Below are 23120 nucleotides of genomic sequence, written 5' to 3'. Positions count from 1 at the left end.
GTGTTCATCCAGCTCTACACCGTGTTATCTCAGATTCTCCAGCATCGGCAGTTCCTACTATCTCTGTAACCATTTCTTACTTCTTCACTTTCTCTTCCAATTGCTGTTTGTCATTTTCTAAGTCCATTACTGATTCCTGAACCAGCTTCAAATCCCCTTCAAGCTTCCTCTTTATCCTCTCAAGGTCCATGCGAAGCTTTTTCTCTTGTTCTAGAGAACCTTCAAGCTGTAATAAACAACAAAAATCTTCAGAATCTTCAAAACTATCAATGGAAATATTAGAAGTTCATAATATTCATTTACTAATACTAACATCATCTACTTGTTGTTCCAATTTAGCTTTGGTTTTGGTTAAGGTGTTAACTTTGTCCTCCTCAGCCTGGAGATCGTCAAGAGTTTGCTGATGAGCTTCTTGGAGGGCTTTCTTCTCCTTTGTTAATTTGATAATGCTTTCATCGAGGGAAGCCATTTCTTCTGTAAGATTCTTAACCTTTTGAGTAAATGCCAGTTTTTAGTTAGTGAAATGTGCAAACTACATAAATTAATAATTTTATTCCAGATGCAAATAAATACCTTGTTTTCGGTGGCATGCTTTTCCTTTTCAACTTTGGCTAGTGTGAGTTCCAGGTCATCAATATCCTTCTTTAACTCAGAGCATTCATCTTCTAGTTTTCTCTTCTTGGATGTCAACTCTGCATTACATTCCTCTTCATCCTCCAGTCTTTCATTGAGTTCCTTGACCTTGGCTTCTAAATTAATTTTGCTTTTGATGAGCTGGTCACACCTTTCTTCTGCATCTGCCAGGCCCTCTGCTTCCTTTTTGGGAAGAAATTTTTTTTAAATCTGAGCAACTTATTCACTCCTTGCCACAGAGAGCTGTGGGGTAGAGTACATGTGTATATTTAAGGCTGTGATGGATAGATTCTTGAGCAGTTGGGGAATTAAGTGTTATGGGGAAAACAAAAGAAAGTTGACATGAGCAATGTTGGATCAACCATGATCCTATTGAATGGTCGAACAGGCTTGAGGAGGTGAATGGCTTACTCCTGTTCCTATGTTTTATGGTCTTATGGTTTTAAATGCTCACTACCCAAGATAACAGAAATTGAGAAAGAACTGCATTTCATACAATTCCATCCAAAGCGCCTTATTCTAGCAGGCTTCATTTAAGGCCACATTACTACTAAGTAGAGGATTTCATACATATGCACAGAATTAGAGCTTTTCATTAAATGTGAGATAGAGCTGCCAACCAGGCAACCTTTTCTTGGTGAGCTGACTGTGTTTCAATTCCAGTCTGGAATGTATGATGCTTATTAATCGAGAAATTGACAGATCTGTCAAATAGTAAAAAAAAAAAGTTGTCCCATGATTAGGTCCAGTCATGACCCCAGTCAGTGAACACGTTGTTAAGCAGTCCAGGGGCTTCAAAGTTCAGAGCCCATGCTGAGTTAGGAACCAGAAAGAGGACTGCAATACAAAACCAGGGGAAATATGTAGAACTATTCTTAACGACTGAACTGACCCCAGCTGCAATATTATCATTCATGCACAAGGACAAACTGGCAACTCATGATGATCGAACATCTCCTGGCGGCCACCTTAAATAGTGCCATGGGTTGGGAACACACACTGTCTCCAGAAATGGGCAAATGCCATAATTCTAAAGTCAGATAATAAAAGAACTGAAAACATTTAAGTTACTTATTTGGGTTACTTACTGACTGAACTTGAAGCAGTAAATCATTTTTTTCTTGAAGCAGGCTAACCATTTTTTCTTCCAATTCCTTCCTTCTCGCTTCTGATTTAGCGAGTGCTTCTTTAGTCTTCTCAAATTCCACTTTCATGTTTGCCATTTCCTTTTCAGTTTCTGCACTCCTCAGAAGAGGCTTGATCTTGAAGAACAGTTTCATCCACGGCCAATGCTTGACGTTCATGAATGCACGGATGTTGTACTGGATAGTGAAGATGGCATCCCTGTAGAACGGCATTAAACAGAACTGTTACTAAAATTTGCATTGCTTCATCTACATTACTGAAATAATTAGCTTTACCAAATACCTTCTCTCCACCATCTTCCGAAATTCAACTCTCATTAGAAAACCACGGCAAATGGCTTGTGTGCGTGTGATGATTTGGGCCAATTTGTCATCTCTCATTTCTTCTAGAATACCCAGGAGACCAGCCTTGAAAAATACCTTTAATAAGATGAATAATATAGCTTTAAGAGTTACCCAGTGGTTCACTGTTTTTGATTTTATCATATGGGCCTTTAGACCTGAACATTTACCTTAGTATGGCCGAACCGATACTGGTTATGATCAACATCAATGGAGCTTAGCAGCTTCTCAGAAGCCTTCTTGCTGTCAATAAATTGTCCTTCCGGTATGGCACTTGCATTTAAGAGTTTGTATCTGTATTTTCCAAAGAATATGTTGTTTACTTTTACATAGCGCCTATTTTATTCATCTAGCATATCATCAAGATCAGACCTTATATAGATCAAAATCACAATTACCACCCCTACCACTAAGGGCATCTGTGGCAACATTTTAATATCCAAGTCAGAAGAATATAGTTTCTGGATCCACTTCACAGAGTGGAGCACCTTATCCAGAATGATTCCTTAATGTACCAGTGATGAAGTGTTGCATGTTTTGGATCAGATTCTGCCTTCTAAGATGGAGTGAAAAGATTCCACAGCACTGCTTGAACAAGGGCAGGTGGACTTTGCATGCCAATATTTATGCCTTAACTAGCATCAGCAAAGCTTGATTACCTGGCCAAGAAACCCAATACTCTTGTGGGATATTGCTGCTTGTGAATTGGCTGTCACGTATTTGAAAAATGAGTGCCTGTATGAATGGCTACAAAATGCTTTGCAATAACCCACGGCCATGAAATTCACAATATCAGCACTTCCCAAACTATTTCCCATCGTGACCCCATTTTGGTGGCTGTAAGTTATTGGGTTCCCAGACCTCTGGGAGTGTGGTGGAGTGTGCGAAGGAGAAGATGCTTATGAGAGGAGGGAAAGAAAATGTTTGTGCCAATGAAGTGGGGGAGTGGTGAAATGTGTTTTGGGGGGAAGGAATGCCTGTGATATGGGACGGATGCCTGTGATGAGGGATTATGAGGGAGCAGAATGTCTGTGGTGAGGAGAAGAGATGCTTGTTTGGGAGGTGGGCAGCGAGATGCCTGGGTATGGGGTAAGCATAAGATGCTTGAGGGGCAGGAGATAACCATGGAAAGAGAGGAGATGCCTGTAGAGGGGATGGAGGTTTGGGGGGAGTGAGGAAAAGATCCATGAGAGCTGTGAAGAGCTGTAAAACACACTGGGCTTTTATTTGGAGAATACATAACTTCCAGTTAGGTTTGTTTTAACAATAGCATTCAGGTGTATTGGATTAGGCCACATTCACTGTTTACAAAAAAATGCAAAATTTAAAGGGGCCTTGGAGGTGTTCACAAGAGGTTGGAGTGCCACAACAAACATTACTACATAAGGGCTCATAAACCCAAATATTTGGCTTCTGACCCCATGTGGTCCACAGTTTGGGAAGCCCTGCCATACATCAATACAATTCATTTCTATTTCACTCTGTAAAGTTAAATTGTTACCTTTGTTTAAAGTCAGCATAAAGGATTCTGCTTGGAAATCCCTTTCTGCAAATCCTAATGCCTTCCAACACACCATTGCATCTCAACTGATGAATGACCAATTGATTCTCTATCACACCTAAACAGTGAACATAGTATTAGTTGAATGACTACAGATCTGTGAGAAAAAAAAATGCATATTAAGTGACCCTGGACCCTGACATTGGTGTTGGGTCAAATATAGACAAGGAGAACTGCTGATTACCACATTAACCTCGACCATCCCTCCCAACCCCGACAGCCTAAGGTGATGAATCAGTATTCCATATTAAATTCCACTTGGAGGAAGCACTGAGGGTGGCAATGGCATATAATGATGTCTAGGTATTGTACTTTAATGTCCATTACCAAAAGTGGCTCGACAACACTGCTACTGACTGAGCTAGTTGAGTCCTAAAGGCTATTGCTGCTAGACTGGTCTGTGGCAGGTGATGAGGGAATGAACAAGCTGTTCATGAAAATATCAGTAAAAGTGGTCATCTTACAGTACTTGTGGAGACAAAGTCTTACCTTCACATTGAGGGTACCTTGCATCATGTTGCGTGGCGCTATCACTACGCTAAATGGAATGAACATCAAACAAACTAAACATCTCAAAACTGGGCATCCATCAGGTGTTTTCCGTCATCAGCACTGGCAGAATTATACTAAACACAATCTTAATCCTCATGGCTCGACATATCCCACATTTTACCATAACCAATAAACTGGGGGAATCAACCCTGGACAATGAAGACTCCAAAAGGGCTTGCCAGGAATAGCACCAGGCATACTTAAAAATGAGGTGCCAAGCTGTTGAAGTTACAACACAGAATTACTTGTGTGCCAAACAACAGAAGCCGCAAGTGTTGTACAGAACTATGACATTTTACAATGAACGATCCGATCTAAGTTCTGCATCCAGTTTTATTGGATAATTAAACAACTCATTGAACAAAGAGGGTCCACAAATATCCCCATCCTCAATGATGGAAGAGCCCAGCACATCAGTGCAAAAGATATGGCTGAAACATTTGCAACAATCTTCAGCCAGAAGTGCTGAGTAGATAATCCATCTCGGTCTCCTCCTAAGATTTCCATCATCCCAGTTGCCAGCTTTCAGCCAACTGAATTCAGTCCACGCAATATTAAAAAACAACTTGAGGCACTGAAAGCTGCAAGTGTTATGGGCCTCAATAACGATCCCTCGAAAGTACTGAAGAACTGTGATCCAGAACCCTGGCCAAGCTGTACTTCTGATCTGCATCTCCTGACAATGTGAAAATTGCCCACGTATGTCATGTGCAGAAAAAACAGGACAAATCCAACCCAGCCAATTGGCACCCTACCAGTCTTGACTTGATCATCAGTAAGGTGCTTGAAGGAGTCAACAACAGTGCTATCGAGTAGCACCTACATTAGCAACAAACTGTTCAGTGACACCCAGTTTGGGTGCTGCAAGAGCCACTCAGCTCTTGACCTCATTACAGCTTTGGTTGAAACATGGACAAAAGAGCTGAATCCCAAAGGTGAGGTGAGAGAGACTGCCCTTGACATCAAGGCTACATTTGTCAGAATGCAGTATCAAAGAGCCCTAGCAAAACTAGAAGCAACAGGAATTGATGTTGGTGGTCAGTTTTCTCAGTTCCAGGGCATCACTGCAGGAGTTCTTCATGGAAGTGTCCTAGGTCCAACCACTTTCACCTACTTCCTCAATGACCTTCCCTCCATCATAAGATCAGAAGTGAGGATATTCGCTGATGATTTGCACAATGCTCAGCACCATTCACGACTCCTCAGACACTGAAACAGCCTATGTCCAAATGCAGCAAGACCTGGACAATATCCTTTAAGTGCTCACAGCAGCAAGTAACATGCACACAAATGCCAGCAATTGACATTTCCAATAAGAGAGAATTGAAGTATTGTTCCTTGACATTCAATGGCAGTGCTATCACTGAATCCTCCAGTTTCAACATACTGGCGTTTACCATTGACCAGAATCTGAACTGGACCAGTCATATAAATTCTGTCACTACGACAGCATGTCAGAAGTTGGAATACTCACAGTGAGTAATTTATCTCCTGACAACCTAGAGCCTGACTACCTAGGCACAAGTCAGCAATGTGATGGATTACTGCCCACTTACCAGGATGAGTGCAACTCCAAAAACATTCAAGAGCTACCTAGGATAACGCAGCTATATAACTGCCACCACATCCAAAAACATCTACACTCTCCACCTCCAACACTTAGTAGCAGTAGTGTGTACCAGCTATAAGATGCATTGCAGAAATTCAACAGGCACACAAAACACTACCTTCCAAAACAACAACCACCAGTATCTAGAATGACAAGGACAGCAGATACATGGGAACATGACAACTACAAGCTCCCTTCCAAGCAACTCACCATTCTGACTTGGAAATATATTGTGGTTCCCACCGGGTCAAAATCTTAGTTCTCCCTCCCTAGCAGCATTGTGGGGTATATACAGGAAATAGACTAGCAGCAGTTCAAGAAGGAAGCTCACTACCATCTTCTCAAAGGTAATAAATTCTGGCCTAACCAGTGATGCCCACATCCTGTGAATGAATTTAAAAGAAAGTGCCCATACATTATTTGAAAATTAATACCTGGAGTCTTAGTTTCATTGGGGATGATACAACGTACAAAGTGTGGATGAGTGCTTCTTAGATTGGTCATTAGCTTATTCAGATTTTCCTACAATACATAGGAGAAATAGTGTTATCACAAATAAACAGAAAAAAATTGAATGTATTTCTGTATTAATTACCTTCTCATCTATTGAGTATAAACAGGTTGATCCACCTCAACTCAATTTTCCTACTCACACCCTACATCCTCTAATTCCTGTGACAGTAAATATCGAGTTACCTCAGCCTTGATTACACTCAATGATGCAGTATCCACAACCTTCTGGAGTACAGAATTCCTAAGATTCACAACCCTCTGAGTCAAGAAATCACTCCTTGCCTCAGTGAAAAATGATTAATCCCTTATCCTAAGGCTGTGCCCCTACATGTTAAGATTGTCAGTCAAGGGGAAACAGCCTTTCAGTGTCTATCCTGTCAAGCCTCTTTAGAATCATGTATGTTTCAATCAGATCAATTCTTCGTTCCCTCAACTCCAACAACTATAAGCCTAGTTTCTCAACATGGGACAAACCTTTCATCAAGGACACAGTCTGGTGAACTTTCAGTATGCTGCCTGCAAAACAACTATGTCCTTCTTTTGATATGGAGACCAAAGTTGAGTACGGTACTCCAGGTGTAGTCTCATTAGAGGCCTGTACAATTGTGGCAAGACTTTCCATATTCGTGTACATAAATTTCTCAGCAATAAAGGCCATTGTGCCAATTGTCCTCCTAATTGCCCAATGTACCTGCATGTTTTTTATCTGACAAGTTACTGCATATTCAATTAAAATGCCTATATATTTTTGTATTCTCATTGAGCCTTCATTGCTTTGTTATGTAGTCAAGTTTGGAGCTATTTAGTCTCTCAAAAGCACGCTGCTTGAGTTTGTGGTCTTTTATGCAAGGACTCCTTAGTTAAAGCTAAACGTATACATACATGGGATCTTCACACAAGGTTCAAATTTCTGTTCCATTCCAAATTCCTATGAACACATGTGAATCTGTTATCATTATTTCATCATCATGTATGCTTCTGATGTTAACTCCATTATTCTACACTCATCATGCCTTATATTCCTAGGTAGCTTCGTATCATCAATAAACTCAGGCTCCTCATCGAATCCATCCATACCAATTATAAATAGTTGAGGCCCCAACATTGATCCTTGTGTCAGTCTACCAGCCAAAGCCTAACAACTTGAAAATGTCTCATCTATCCATACTCTCTGCTTCCTGCCCTTTAACCAATCCTATATCCATATTACTCCTAATTCATGAGTCTTCATCTTTCATATTCACTCCTTGTCATATCTTATCAACTGCCTTTTGGAAATCCATTAATACCATATGTTCACCTTATACATTTCACCTTTCATGTTTCACCAATCCATGTTCACCTTTTTCATTATATCCTCAAAAAATTCTAATGAATTTGACAGGTATGATTTTTCTTCAGCACAATCATATTGGGCTAGTCTCATCACACTATAGTTTCCTTCATGAATTGCTGAGACTTCCTTTTTGATAAATTCTAGTGTTTTTTTTTCCAATGACTACTGTCAGGCTAATTGGCTTGTAGATTTTATTTATCTGTCTCCATCCTTTTGGGAATAGCAATGTTACATCTAGCAACATTTCTAGCAACTAAGGAATATTGGGAAAATATAACAGTGCACCACCATCTCTACAGCCTTTTGAAATTCTATAATGTAGCCCATCAGATCCCAAAGTTTCTTTGGCTTTTAGTCGCATTATCTTTCTTGATTTTTTTCTCTGCTGATATTACTTTGAGCTCATCCCTCTTATTAGCCCATTGATTACTCTCCAAATCTGTTATCTAATGCGTGACTTCTAATTTGTTCATGATGTTGATGAATATTACTAATTGTGGAAACATTAAGTTGAAGGTATACCCTAAATAGTGCAGACACAGTTTGGAAAGAAGAGCCCCTCTTCTTAACACTTTTCTTAGGCGCAGCAGAATCTGTCATAAACAAAATTTAAAAGAGATAACGGTCAGTGGTGTTTCTTCAGTCAGTAAGACAATGAATGAATAGCTATTATTAAATTAAATTATTTTACCTTCACCAGTATAGGCAGCGAAGAGTGTTGCTAGAAGCTTCACTGAAGATTTCTGATACAGACCAACAACAGTTTCATTCAGAGGGTCCTTGTTCTTTTCCAACCAGCCATTGACATTGTAGTCCACGGTGCCAGCATAGTGGATCAATGAGAAGTGAGCTTCAGTCTTCCCTTTGGTAAGCTTTGGTTTCTGGAAGTTGTTTGACTTTCCAAGATGCTGATCATATAGTTTATTCTTGAAAGAAGTGTCAGAGGCCTTGGGGAACATGCACTCCTCTTCCAGGATTGAGAAGATTCCCATTGGCTTAAATGCAATAATAATTTTTCTTAAACTGTGAGAATTCTTTGTGTAATTTAGTTTTATAACATTCAAGTTTTTTTCTTTCAGTCTATCTAATTGTCTTTTGTTTCCTTACCTTTTCAATGAGCTCAATGCAAGCAGCCAGATCCATACCAAAGTCAATGAATTCCCATTCAATTCCTTCCTTCTTGTACTCTTCTTGTTCCAGAACAAACATGTGATGGTTGAAGAACTGCTGCAGCTTCTCATTAGTGAAGTTGATACATAACTGTTCTAGGCTGTTGAACTGAAATCATGAAAACTGATAATGAAAACATGCAAGCTCAACAGAAAAAAGAATGTGCTTAGTCAGAAAATAATTTTGTTCTTACTCACTTCAAAGATTTCAAAACCTGCAATATCCAGCACACCTATGAAATATTGTCTGGGTTGTCTTGTTTCTAATTGCTGATTGATCCGTGAAACCATCCACAAAAACATCTTATCGTACACAGCTTTTGCCAGTGCACTAACTGCATAGTGAACCTTGAAACAACCCAACATAAAATATGTAAGAATTCGAAATCATAGCTGGATGAAGAACACTTCAGGAATGTTTGTCATAGCACTGCAAAAATACAATATCATATCAAAATAATACAGTTACATATAATACCTGTTGTACCGTTTGCCCTTTGGTAACATACTCATTTCCAACCTTTACTCTTGGAAAGCACAAAGATTTTAACAATTCTGCAGAATTCAAGCCCATTAGGTAAGCAGCCTTGTCAGCAACTGTTAAAAGACACAAAATACATTAGGAATCAGTGAATAATCGATTTATAGCTCCAATGCACTGCAAAGATTTAACACAGGTCAGTTCAGATTGAAAAATACAATGAGTAAGCTCAAAGTTATGCTGTACTTTACTCCACTTGAATCTAAAGGCCATGAGAGCCCTCTGTGCATTTGTGATTACGAACATATTGATTTGGCAATGATATCACAAAAACAGCTCATATGATCATTATTACATTGGTCTTTTTGGAACCTTGCAATAAGAAAAATGACTGTCACAATTCCTACAACACTTCATTAAGCACTTCACTTCTGTACTTTGGGTCATGTTAGCGTCATGAAAAGTATTATATAAGAGCACGTCATTTTCTCAAGTAAGTATCCATCAAGCTCAGTTTTTAAATTCTCAACTGACATTGTGCAAAAAAAAACTATCTGGGGCAAGTACTTTCCAGTTCTCCATTACTATTTGTAAGAAGTGTTTCCTGACATCACCTCTGAGAAAAGACTTAATAACAATTTTATTAAGGGTTTAGAGAGTTATGGACAACTTTCTAATACTGATAAAAATAAAATGAAAAATCATCATTCACAATTTATCATTCATTTGATTATTTCCGTAATGAAGTCATCAGTAGTATTGCATTTAAGCAGGCTTTGGTTATGAAGGTATGGGTGGTACAGTGGGAATTTCAGTGACTCTTAATCGTCACGTTTGGACTAATATGTTGGGGACCTTAATTTCAAATCTCACTGCAACAATTGGCAGAATTTAAATTTTGGGCCATTGTGGCGGTAGTGCACCTGCCTCTGAACCAGGAGGTCTAGGTTCAACTCCCACCTGCTCCAAAGATGTGTAAGAACATTTCTAAATAGATTGATCAGGAAAATCTCTGGAGTTGGGGTGGATGCATTGGCACCTTGCTCTACAGTGTCAGACAGTGGCCAGAGTCTGCAGATACAATGTGACAGTTGACATAGCAAAATTAAATAGGAAATGTTGATTCAACAATATAAAAATGGAAGTCTTGATAGATAACTAGATCAGAAAAAGGTGAAGTGGGGTTTGTGAAAAGGAAGTATAAATATTACTTTGTACAGAAGATTTTTTAAATAACATGTCAATATTTTACCTTCAGTGCCATCAGGTTCAGCTTGTTCCTCTCTTGGCTTCTGCTTGAACTTAAGGTTACCATAGTGCATTACTGCACCAGTGAGTTTGTAGATACATGCTTTTTCCTCAGAGGTGAAACCCAGGATGTCAATGGCTTCCTACAGAATCAAAGAAAGAATATCATCACTGCTGCAGAAACATGTGCATCAGTTGTTCAATTATTGTCTGAATGTGTTAACTTACATCAGTAGCCATTAATTCATCTTGGTCATCAATACTTGGTACAGTTATCTCTCCCTGACTGACAAATGGAAAGTCATATGGGTTGGTGGTGATGAGCAACATTTCTGAAATGGAAAGATTCAATGAATTTACAAATTAGTTACAAATACTTTAGGTAAACTATTTCAGATATGTTTATCACAATATTCAGCAATTTCTTGAAATGTCTTCATATCTTACATTAGTTCATATATCAGCATCAAATCATTAATTTAAGTATAATGGAAATTCCATTGTGACTTACCAATTAGTTCTGGCTTCTTATTCGATGTGATCTGGTAGAAAATATGGTAGCTTCTTTCAGCTTTCAACTGGAAGACTACACGAGATTTTTCTAGCAGATCTGTTGGGCATAATATGATTGAGTTGATGTAGCTGTAACTTTTGGGAAAAAAAGTTAAATTCCACAGATCACAAATAAACTAAATATAATGATACTTACAGGTCTCAATATCAGCAGAAGCCAATTTCCCTGTAGCTCCAAAATGAATTCTGATGAATTTACCCTTGGTTTTTGGAGAAAACAGTCCTGTTAGTCTTCAAGCTATCTTTTGAATTTAATTTCCTAACAGTTTCCAATTAATGCCAAGGTTTGTTTGAAGACTGTGTTGCTTGAAATGTTACAGTATTCACAGACAATGGATGGAATTTGACCAGCCACTTTGTATTGGGTTGACAAGCAGGAAGGCTGGCAATATCTTTCCACCACCCTGACATTTTTCCAGCAACAGAAACATTGGCAGATCCACCACCTCTAAGGACACTGATCAAACCACTTAAGTGGTTAATTAAAGATCACTTTCTGTCTCTGTGAACATATTGCCGCTGTTGAGATGGCCCTCTGCCACTTGGGAATGGTACTGGGTGACACATGGCAGCCTCCAAAGAGGCCGTCATTAAAGGCCATGCCATGGTACATGCAGGAGCTAATCAATGGCATTGGCTGTCAACATGACACTGCAATCTGCCCCTAGCTCATGCCATCAGTTACTGCAACCTGCCCCAACTCAACCATCTTCTGTTCTAACCCCAGCAAGACTCAGTACCACTTACCTCCTTTTTGAGGGTGTCCAGCCATTGAGGCACCATTTCCCTAAAGCCGTAGCTTCAGCTATGGCCACCACTGGCAGTGAGGTTGCTGAGGCTGCTCAATTGCCAACCCTCTGATTGGCCAGGTTGCTCTTGGGAAGGGACAGTTAACCATCATTAATTTATTTGTGGCCCTGGTAGTGGCTTTTGTTGGGAATATGCCTCCCTGAGTCCCATTGCCAGCCGATGCATGACTGCCACCTGCTTTTGACCCCAGCAGTAGGACTTCTGCTATCACTGTAAAGTTCCACCCAATTATATTTTACAATTATTATGGCAATAAAATTTCACGATACTTACAAAGCGAGATGAATTGTCGTTTCTCATTGTCTTGGCATTACCAAAAGCTTCAAGCAGTGGATTTGCTTGGATGATTTGATCCTCCAGGGTTCCCTAAAATTTTGGCAAGTTATATGAGCTAGCATTTTATCAATTATAAAGACAGCAGCTAACAAAAAGTGAATACAGTGAATATGAAAGATTCAGAGTTAAAAGTTTAAGGAGTGGTTCAATTCTAAAGGGACCTTATAGAGGAATGTGTCCAGATAAACTGTTTTATCTGGTGGGAGAATCCAGAACAACAGGACACAACCTTAAAGTTAGAACTCAACTGCATAAAATGTGAATTCATTGATGTGGCTAATCTCAGGAAGCGCCATAGAAGTCTAGAACTTTCTTTTCAGCATGCTGTGGATGTGAGTAAATTAATTCTTTCAAGAAAGATGTCTGTACTTTTGTTTGATTAAACTATCAAGAAATATTGATGAAAGGTAGCTAAATGGAAGAGTGATGGTATAGTGGCAATATCACTGAGTTAGTAATGCAGAAGGGTAGGCCCATTCTCATGGGTTTTGAGTCCAAATTCCATCACAATAGTGGGTGAAGTCTAATTTCAGTTAATAAGATTGGGAATTGAAAGCTTATCTCAGTAATGGAGACCTTGATCACTCTGATGGACTGTAGTAAAACCCCATCTAATTCAGTAATGTGTTTTAGGAAAGGAAATCAACCATCCCTAACTATCCGTTCTGAGGAAAGGTCACCAGATTCGAAACATTAACTCTGTTTTCGCCTTCACAGATGCTGCCAGACCTGCTGAGCTTTTTCCAGCAACTTTGTTTTTATTTTTTTTATCCCTAACTATCATGCGACTCCACATTCCAAAGCAATGTGGTTAACTCTTAAACTGATGTCTGAAATGGTTGAATGAGTCACTTGTTTGAAGGTAAGTTAGGTAAGGTTAATAAATATGGGTCTTGCCAGTGATGGTCACATACCAGAAAAGAATACTCTGCTGCATAAAGCCTTTGAGGCCAAAACATTGAATGTCTTCAGGAAGGAGTTAGATACAGTTTTAAAGGGATCACAGGGTATGAGGAAAAAGTGGGAACAGGGTACTAAATTGGATAATAAGCCATGATCATAATTAAAGGTGGCACAGATGCAAAGGGCAAAATAGCCTAATCTTGCATCTAATTTCTACGTTTCTATGCAACAAACTCAATGGAATTGAGGTACAGATCAACTAACATACTTATCGATTGGATTATTTTGATTCCAACAAAGACACATGTATACAAATTAAGATTTAATTTATTATTTACGTGCATCTTAGAATCCTTTTTCTTGTGGAGATCGCCACTGGCTGCAATAGACGCAAAGTACTGAATGACACGTTTCGTGTTCACAGTCTTCCCTGCACCGGATTCTCCGCTGCAGTGAAAGGGATGAGCAATAAAATTACATATAAGCCAAAAATATTCCATAAATATTAAAATTATGCTTCAAGTGGTAGTTAATTGATATTAAAAGTATTGGTTCTTACGTAATCAGAATGGACTGGTTCTCACGATCTGTGAAATACAAATCACATTGCATTGAAGACAAGTTATTGAAAGCGCAAGTGAAAGACTAAACTTCTAAATAGCAAAGTGCACACATTTAATATCTGCAGAGAATAAGCACCACGAAGTTCACAAAGAGAATGGATTATTACCAGTCAACATGAACTGATAGGCATTGTCAGAGATGGAGAAGATGTGAGGAGGGGCTTCCTGTCGCTTTTTGCCTCTGTAAGCCGTTACAACTGCAGGATCATACACTGGCAACCATTTGTAGGGGTTCACCGTGACACAGAATAACCCAGAGTAGGTCTGGAAAACAAAATGCATGTGTTGATTTTTGTGATCGCATTAAAATAGAACTTCGGCATAGATTTCGACTTTACTTACATAGATCATCCATGCTGAGTAACGATCTTTGAGGTTAAACAACACGGACGCTTCATTCAAATGGGTCAACATGGCCATATCCTCGATTTTATCGAATTTTGGAGGGTTCATTGCGAAGACTTGATCTTCTTTGACAGTAACTGTCTACAAAAGTGAGCGCATGATTAGGATAGTTGATTGTACTGAGGGGACGCTGTCATAAATATTTATTGACAATGGCAAATGTATTATTTTAGAATAAATTTATTATATAAAAACTAGAATCAAAGGAAAACACCACACACCCAGGCCACCTTGTAGATTTCTTAGCAAAGATTCCCCTTTCATTAGATGTTCACGCACCTTTTTATTAATAGTTTCCACTGTGACTTTGCCACCTTCCCTGCTCTTGATTGTACTTGGTACATACAAATCAACAGGGTCATAGATATAACAAGCTGTTTTCGCGTCGAATGGTTTATTCTGTGCTTCAATCCGCTCTTTCTCCGTTTTGCGGAGATAGTGAGCAGCCGCACCAAAAACCTCCATTTCCGCGTCGGAACTCATTTTGCGGTTTTACTGTAAAAAAAAATAAATCAATGCATTTAATGGCGAACATTTGCATCGGTCTAAAGACTGTGACGGTCTTCAGATCTTTTAAAGTGGAAACCAACAGGCCCAAGCTTTTACTTTAACCAAGGTGTAAGTCAAGGTAGATACTGTTAACCACGGTAAACTAACATGAGCGGGAAGAGTTTTGGCGTCCCGTCCTTTACTTTTATTGTAATCCCTACCTGACATTACATTATAGATGTAGCCTGATAAATCTACCCGAGATATAGAATATGATGATGTCTATTTCCACTTCCACTGGCATCCTATTAACCATCTTTTGCCTAACGTTCTCTCTGTCTCTCTCTGGGCTCGCTCACTCCCTGTTATCAGCATAAATACAGCTTTTTCCTATCTACTATCAGTTCTGAAGAAGGGTTAGTAGACTCGAAACTTTAGCTGTCTTTCTCTTTCTGTAGATGCTGCCAGATCTGTTGATTTTCTCCAGCAATTTCTGTTTCTATTTCCATTCATTTAGTTATCACTTCCCATGTTATCATCCAATTTTATTCCAAAATTAAGGAATCTATAGGAAACAATTTCTACTTACCATCATCTCAAAAAACTTGTTCAGTCAAACTGCAATCTTCTAAATATGTCCAAACACGCACATCTTAGACTTTGAATACAATAATTCAATTCTCGATATACTATTTCAAACCAACAAATAATATAATTCACCAATCTACAACCCTTCATCCTTCTTCAAAGTCCTTGAACATGTTTTGCCTCCTCAAATCTATACCAATCTTCCTGGAAATTCTAGCCAGGTTTCTCCCCTTGCCACAATATTGAAATGGCTTCTACCTATGTCACAAATATTTTAACTAATTGTATTCAACCAAAATACGTAAGCTCATGGCCCAGGATATCCATCATTCTAACATCACCATCAAGCCGAGTTTGGGGGGGGGGGGCAAACCTGGTACAACAAAGAGGGCTTGCCGGGAGCAGCGTCAGGCATGCATAAGTATGAGGTCCCAACCTGGTGAAGTTACAACACAGGACTACTTGCCTGCCAACCAGCAAAAGCAGCATACAATATATCTAATGACTCAGTGGATCAGATCTCTGCAGTCCTGCCACAACTAGTCATGAATGGCTATAGACAATTAAACAACACTCTGGAGGAGAAGGCTCCACAAATATCCCATCTTCAAGGATAGGGGAGCCCAGCATGTTACTGCAAAAGACAAGACTGAAACATTTGTAAGCATCTTCTGTCAGGAGTGCTGAGTAGATGGTCCATCATGACCTCCTCCTGAGTCCCAAGAATCACAGATGTGAGACTTCAGCCAATTCAATTCATTTCATATGATAACAAGAAACAGTAAAGGCATCTGCAAAGGCAATGGGCCCAACAACATTTTGGGAAAACTTGTGCTCCAGAATTTGCTGCACCCCTAGCTAAGCTTTCTAGTCCAGCTAAATCACTGGCATGTACCAGAAAATGTGGAAAATTACCCAAATATGTTTTGTACATGAAAAGCAAGACAAATCCAACTTGATCAATTAGTGTACAATAAGTCCACTCTTACAAACTTATATAAGGCATTGTCAATGTCTTACAAATGTCACTTGATCAATAATAACTTGTTTATCAATTCTCAGCTTGGATTCTGCCAGGCCAACTCAACTCCTGATCTCATTCTAGTCTGAGTCCAAACATACACAAAAAGAGAGGACAAGCAGGTATCTGTTCTTAACTTCACGGCAGCATTTGAGAAAATTGAGAAGAGCCCTAGTGAATCTGAAGTCAATGGGAATCAGGTTGAAAACTGTCCATGGATTGGAGTCATGTGTGGCACAAAGGGGATTGGTTGTGGTTGCTACAAGTCAATTATATCAGGCATGGGACAACTCTGAATGACTTCCTCAGGGTAGTGTTGTGGGCCCAACTGCTTCAACTGTTTCATCAATGACCTTCTCTCCATCTTAATGTCAGAGTTGAGAATTTTGCTAATTTTTGTGCATTTTCTTAGCACCACCTGTGACTCCTCAGATATTGAAGCAGGTTGGGTCCAAATATAGCATGGCATAGACAACATCCAGGCTTGGGTGGTAAATCAGAAGTAGCATTTAAGTCATAGAAGTGCGAGGGAATGATCATCTCCAACAAGAGATAATTTAACCATTGTCCTTTGATATTCAATATCACTAATGTCACCAAATCCTCCATAATCAATGACCAAGGGGTTGCCATTGACCAGAAACTGATCTGAAGCAGCTAAATAAATACTGCAGCTACAACAGCAGCTCAGAGGCTAAGGGTTCTATATAAAGTAACTCATCTCCTGTTTCTGCTGTTCAGTATGTACAAGGTACAAGTTTGACTATGATGGAATACCCCTTACTTGCCAGGATGAGTGCAGCTTCAACAACACTTAAGAAACTCAATATCATCCAAACAAAGCAATCCACTTGATTTGTTCCCCAACTAAGACATTCAACATTCACCCACTAAACCACTGATATACAGTTGCATCTACAAGATAATTACAACTTTCCAAGGTTCCTTACACAGCACCTTCCAAATCTATGAAGTCTCTGACCTGGAAAGACAAGAGCATCAGATAGATGGGAACATGACTATCTTCAAGTTCCCCTTTCAAGCCATGCACAAACCTGATGTGGAACTATTTCACCATTCCTGTCATAGTCACTGGGTCAAAATGTTGGAACTCCCTCCTAAACGGCACTGTAGATCCACCCACAGCACATGGACTACAGCAATTCAAGAAGGCAGCTCATCTTTTCAAAGGCCATTTGGCTGGTCAATAAACACCGATGTAGTCAGTGATACCTATATCCCATGAATAAATAAAAAGGCAATACCAGTGCCAGGTAACAACTACGTCCAGCAAGAGAGTGTTTAACCATCTTCAATTGGCGCTCAACAAGAATACCGTCCCAGGTTCCCATCATCAACAATTTGCAGGTCAGCATTGAACAGAAATTGAACTGGACCTGGCCAACTAAATATTGTGGTAATAACAGCAGGTCAAAGGTAGAAATTCTGCAGTAAGTAACCCCTGACTTCCTAGAATGTATTCACTTTCAACAAATGACAAATCAGAAGTATGATGAAATACTCTTCACTTCTCTGGATGAAGGCAACTCCAAAGCACTCTAAAGCTCAACAGCAAGCACAACAAAACAGCACACGGGATTGTTATTCTATCCACCACAATGATCATTTAGTATCTCCACCATTTACCCACCAAGGTTGCAGTTTGACCATAAAGGATTTATAGGATTGGTAGCTACTCATCAAATCTGCTTCACCACCCAAACCTGAGACCCTGACCACTTAGAAAGGCAAAGGCAACAGGTGCATAGAAACACCATCGCCTCCACACTTGCCATATTTCACCCTCTAAGAACTGAAAGCCATCCAAATGCTATTGCCATACAGTAATTTACACCAAGTTCCATTTACTGATCTCCCCAGTACTCTGGTAAACTAGCAGCAGCTCAATTCTAAAATTCTCATGAACGCTTTGAAATCCTTCTAAGACCTTACCTCTTCCCATCTCTGTGACACAATCAGTCCTACAATCCATGGAGGATTATTGCAATCATACAAATCTGGCCATGCACACAATTCCTATTTCTATTGTCGAATCACTGGCAGCCATACATTCAGCTGCCCAGACTATGGATTCTAGAATTCTCTCCCTAAACCTCTCCCCCAACCTCCCTCTTACTCCTTCAAATAAACATTGAAACCTATCTCTTTGATAAAACTGTCCTAAAATCTCCTTTTGTGACTCAGTGTCAGATTCTATTGGTAACATGACTGTAAAGTGCATTTTGCTTCAAACGTCAAGGCTTTTCTTGAAAATTAAATGACCCTGAAATGCAATTATGCTAAAATCTTCCATGAATTCATTTTAAACACATTATAGTATCAATTTCCAAATGAGAACCAACTAAATGTAAACTATTTAGAAATTTCGGGAACTAGTCATTGAGTTGAAAGGCAAAGCAGAAACTGAAAAGGTATTCATAACTTGCATCATTCCCGTAATAAAATTATCTTGCGATCTCGTCACTGAAGATTATGAGAAAGCCCGGCAATCAAATAAGTAAGGCCAAATATTCGTCTGAAGTCAACTTATTTTGATTAGAATGGTTTTGTAGATAAGAAATGCCAAATCAAATGCCTTGTGTCGCAGATCTGCATTCTGGTAACCAATGAGGTTCAAATTGAAGTGTGCTGCCACAGAGTGAAACGTCTCCAAGATGCTAAAGAGCATAGGTTGTAGAGGACGCATTGCGACTGTCGCTCTATTCCGGTTCTGTGAATGGTAATATCTCCGAGCTGCAAATCAATGATCCTTGTTGGAATGTAACTGTGTTCACATCCTGTTAGTGTCAGCACACCTGATGAATGTGAAGACTATAACTCCAGGAGCAAGGTGGAAGTGAGCAGGAAAATAAAAGTTCTTTTTAAAACAAAAGAAAATAAGTAAGATTATATTTGTTATGCTTATTTGATATATCTCGGTGGCTCTATCGAACGTTTTAGTGAGCAGGTAACGTCTGCGAGCCGTTGTTGGTTGAAAATAAGCATTCAGTGCTACTTACCTATTCTCTCCGTTTCCCTATAATAAATGATCACCCATTAAATGAGCCCTGCTGTCCTTTCATTCTCAACCAAGTCTGTGGATTGATCTGTTATTTTCTCTATTAATTACTGTCAAGAGTTACAGAACAGTCTATACCAAGCCATTTGATTTAGACAGGTAAATGGTCCTTACCTGTTGTACTAATAGCAGAGGGTCTGAAAGATGCTCGCAACTGTAAGAAACAAGATACAAATATTTATAGGCACACCGGTATGAAAATAAACGCGAAGAGAAATATATGACAATGTTATATGGCTTGAACTCAAGTCTTAAGTCGAATGAGTTGTCAGAAAAGTAGCAATTATAAACCAAGTTGATGGCCTCTCAAATAATAATGCACTGCAAATCCACAAGTCGTGAGGCATGAAGGTAAATCAGAACGGTACCCAAATCACCAGCCCTCCCCTCGCCCCAACACTATTTCTGTGATTGTGGCAAAATCTTACGCAGAAGATTGAGCAAGGAATCCAGACAGTACCAGACAGAACTGCACTTTTATAGGGAGGTTCGGCCGAAGGGGCAATCTTTTGTAATTGGTTGGCTCCATTTTGCTCAGGAGGTTTGCTGTAATTTTTTTATATCATCTGATATAATTAGAAATGCTTTATTGGCCTATTGGCCCATAAAATATTTCAACAATGTAATTCTACATCGATCAGCGGCCAGCCAACACTATCGCTTTCACTTTTTTTGGCAGTGTACTGTGATTTTGATTTTTAAAAATGAATGGAGTTGTTTTCTGCCTTTGGAATGTTGCTGTATAGGTATTAAATGGCATTTTTAAAATAGGATATTATTAGAATCTTAAGAAGATAACTATGACACAAAAACCAAAGCATTCAGTTATCATAGTTCAAAGTGTGTTATTTTTAGCGCCTGTTATATTTTCTGTTTAACTATACAGTTATGGCTGGACCCAATAGTCTTTGTATTTGGTTTGGTATGCTAGACTGATGAGGGACTTGTGGAAATCTCACTGTGCATTCTAATATCACAGGTTGGGTGTCTTTTTCATAAACTATTATGTGGAAAGAAGTTTCACACACTGAGTAACCTTGATTGTCATTGGTGAGCATGTGGTACTGTTTTTTCATCTTGGCTACCACTGTGGATAATAATGTTGTAATGTTTCTGTTTTAAATGTGCTGACAGAGAACTGAGAACACGTAATATATAGGGTGTAGTTTAAAGGAATGTTGAGCATCCTTGGAGTTGCAAAGTGTCTCTCCCAAAACCATCCACATTTATTCCAAACATCTCAAACCAATTTTAAAAAATAATAAATTGATGTAAAGTATCAAGACTGGCATGCATTGCCATTTTGATAAAATCTTTTTAAACGTTTGCTCTCTGCAACAAGATGTTTTTTGATTGACTTTTACTTCAGACTCCCAGCCTCTACTGTATGCTACTGTATCTAATTACTTTTTTTTATCTCCATGAATTTTTGGCCAGCTTTGTAATTATATTTGGGAATGTGCCTTGACAGTCTCTTCAATTGAAGATCAAGATATTGATCAAATCCTGTGTCTGTTGCTTGAAGCCCCTTAATGAAGGCTATGCAGTAGCTGTGATTATGCAAAGATTTTATCAACACTTTTAATATTAGCATGGCATTTGAGTCAGCACTCATTTTAACTTTGGTGAGAAAAATGTTATAAATTTTCAGCTGGCTGTAAGCATATTTGGTACCATTCATATCACCTTGTAGGATGACCTACGTTAATTACTGTGCAACCTTCATTTCTGTCCATTTTTTATATGCAATATCTGCTAAAGTCCATATTGATAAAAAGACCTCAAGGGATGCAGGATCAAAGATTGCTTTTGTATTTGCACTCAGGAGCAGTCTAGCACTTTATACAGCAAGATCTGCTCTGTTAATAGTGCTCACTAAAAAAAAATCACAAGGCCCACAGAGCTAAGTTGTATCACTAGCACCAAAATTGCTTTAATGTGTCTTCAACACCAACGCTCCACTGGATCCTTCTTTCCCTTTGCTTTCCTCTGCCTTTATTTCTCCTTCCAATCTCACCCTTTGTCATGTTTACATTCTCTTTCTGATTTTTCACTGTCTGACCCTGAATCATCAGATCTCAACAAAGAACTTGGCTTCACTCCATTATACCTCCACCTCAGTGAATCATGTTCAGGATAATGCTGACCTCTTCTTCTACCACCTTATAACCAAGTCTTTAGGAAGGATACTAATGCCAAATGCAGTAGACACGTTTTGCCCATCTTCAGAAGTCTTGCTCTGTCTGACCTCCTCCCTCTGCCTCTTACCCTCTCTAAACCTTTTCATTGGGAACTAGTGTCATGACACCAGCCATTTTAATTTGATTTATTTCACTCACTCAAACTCATCTTCATCTGAATTTGCCACATTTATTTCTCTCTCAGATCAAAGCCTACTTTCTTATTTAACTTAGTGACTGTAGTCGAGCTGTTGCTATTGGTTGATGAATCAATTGCTATCTTGTTGTAGATGAGTGCTAACTCTGACATTTCCTCCTAGTTTTCTGTGGATCACGATTCCACCATCAAAGATCCAGCTATTGTTTTTCAGACTATTAGTGATTGAATCTCCTGTGGAGATCTTATTGCAAGGCATCAATGTCACAGCCTCCAAACTGCTACCTCTTCCTCATGATCCTCAAATTAGACTGCCGTGCTCAATGTTTCAACTCATGTTTCTGTCAGGAAATTTTTCTGGTTTTGATATCCAATTTTACTTTTATTTCCTTTTTTTCTATCATCTCACTTTTATTTGCAGCTTTTCCAATACACTGTGCTATTGTTAACCTCTAGTTTCCTGGTCTGAATCATTTCCTTTTCAATATAAATGTTTGGTTCCTACATGCCTCTAACTCCGCCAAGTTGGCCTGAGAGGTCTCCATTTCGCATCGAACTAAATTCATCAGATTATAATTTGCAAGAATTCAAGCATGAATATAGGCAATGCCTTTAACTCATAATCATACAATGAAATAAACCACTATTGGTATCCTCAGGCAAGAATCCAAATCAGTTTTCATCCCTTTTCAATTCTGAAACTTCCTGCAACATACTCAGGAAAGTTTGAGATGCTTAAAGTGAGATGATTATGTTCTTAAATACCCCTTTCAACTTCAAGTAAAAGTGATAGTTTCAAAAAGTGGGGAAGAGGGAGTTGGTAATGAATTCCTGGCAATCACTTCATTTTGGAGAAGTGTTCACATGACTTTAAGCATCCACTAGGTCGTGAGTTAAGAATGGAGAGAAACTCAAATAGAAACACATTGACAAGCCAAGTTGAAGATTATAATATCATTCATGAATGTTCACACAGCTAAGAAATGTTTTTGTTTAAGGCATGCAAAAGTGAATTGGAACTCTTCCACGGACAAGTCATCTCTATCCTATTGGAAGTGTTGGAGAAGAAAATAAAACTCTCCATAAGGATATCAATTTTTACCAGAACCAAACAAGCCATTTAATGTGGTTGGATATGGGAATCTGTGGATCATCATACTGTCATGACTTGAAGAATTAAGGATTCACTGAGGTGTGTCTTGCTAGTGATTACCAGATCTTGAAAACACAGACAGTGTAGAATGATTTTTGAAGGATGCTAGAAGTTTTGATCAGGCATGAGCGGTAAATCCCTATTAGAGAACTATGAATGATTTGCACCTGCGTTTTTAATGCTAATAGCTGCCAGAATTATGATGTGGAATAAA

At 39.0% G+C, this 23120-nt stretch overlaps 1 protein-coding gene across 1 annotated transcript; it reads right to left on the bottom strand.

Annotated features, from left to right (window-relative positions):
• Positions 1–76: 76 nt before the first annotated feature.
• On the bottom strand, positions 77–14722 carry LOC109919289 (myosin-4). The gene is made up of 24 exons (XM_048610828.1): positions 14519–14722; positions 14177–14320; positions 13942–14098; positions 13771–13798; positions 13550–13658; positions 12535–12537; positions 12246–12338; positions 11299–11362; positions 11101–11199; positions 10818–10921; positions 10594–10732; positions 9339–9457; positions 9059–9208; positions 8799–8969; positions 8383–8686; positions 8214–8284; positions 6277–6364; positions 3622–3739; positions 2291–2414; positions 2062–2198; positions 1722–1977; positions 574–816; positions 314–490; positions 77–226 (listed from the first exon to the last, which is right to left on the bottom strand). Exons 1-24 carry the CDS (start codon positions 14720–14722, stop codon positions 77–79), a joined length of 3252 nt encoding a protein of 1083 aa, XP_048466785.1.
• Positions 14723–23120: the final 8398 nt, after the last annotated feature.

This window comes from Rhincodon typus, chromosome 23 (genome assembly GCF_021869965.1).
Source record: "Rhincodon typus isolate 14 chromosome 23, sRhiTyp1.1, whole genome shotgun sequence".
Lineage (NCBI taxonomy): Eukaryota > Metazoa > Chordata > Chondrichthyes > Orectolobiformes > Rhincodontidae > Rhincodon > Rhincodon typus.
This window is presented reverse-complemented; position numbering and strand designations above follow the sequence as displayed.

Excerpts from the sequence above, each read along its gene's own strand:
- LOC109919289 (XM_048610828.1), bottom strand. The coding sequence starts at position 14,722 with ATGAGTTCCGACGCGGAAATGGAGGTTTTTGGTGCGGCTGCTCACTAT. Across the intron at positions 13,659-13,770 it reads AACCAGTCCATTCTGATTAC|CGGAGAATCCGGTGCAGGGA; the intron begins GTAAGAACCAAT and ends CTTTCACTGCAG. Across the intron at positions 10,922-11,100 it reads TAAGAAGCCAGAACTAATTG|AAATGTTGCTCATCACCACC; the intron begins GTAAGTCACAAT and ends TTTCCATTTCAG.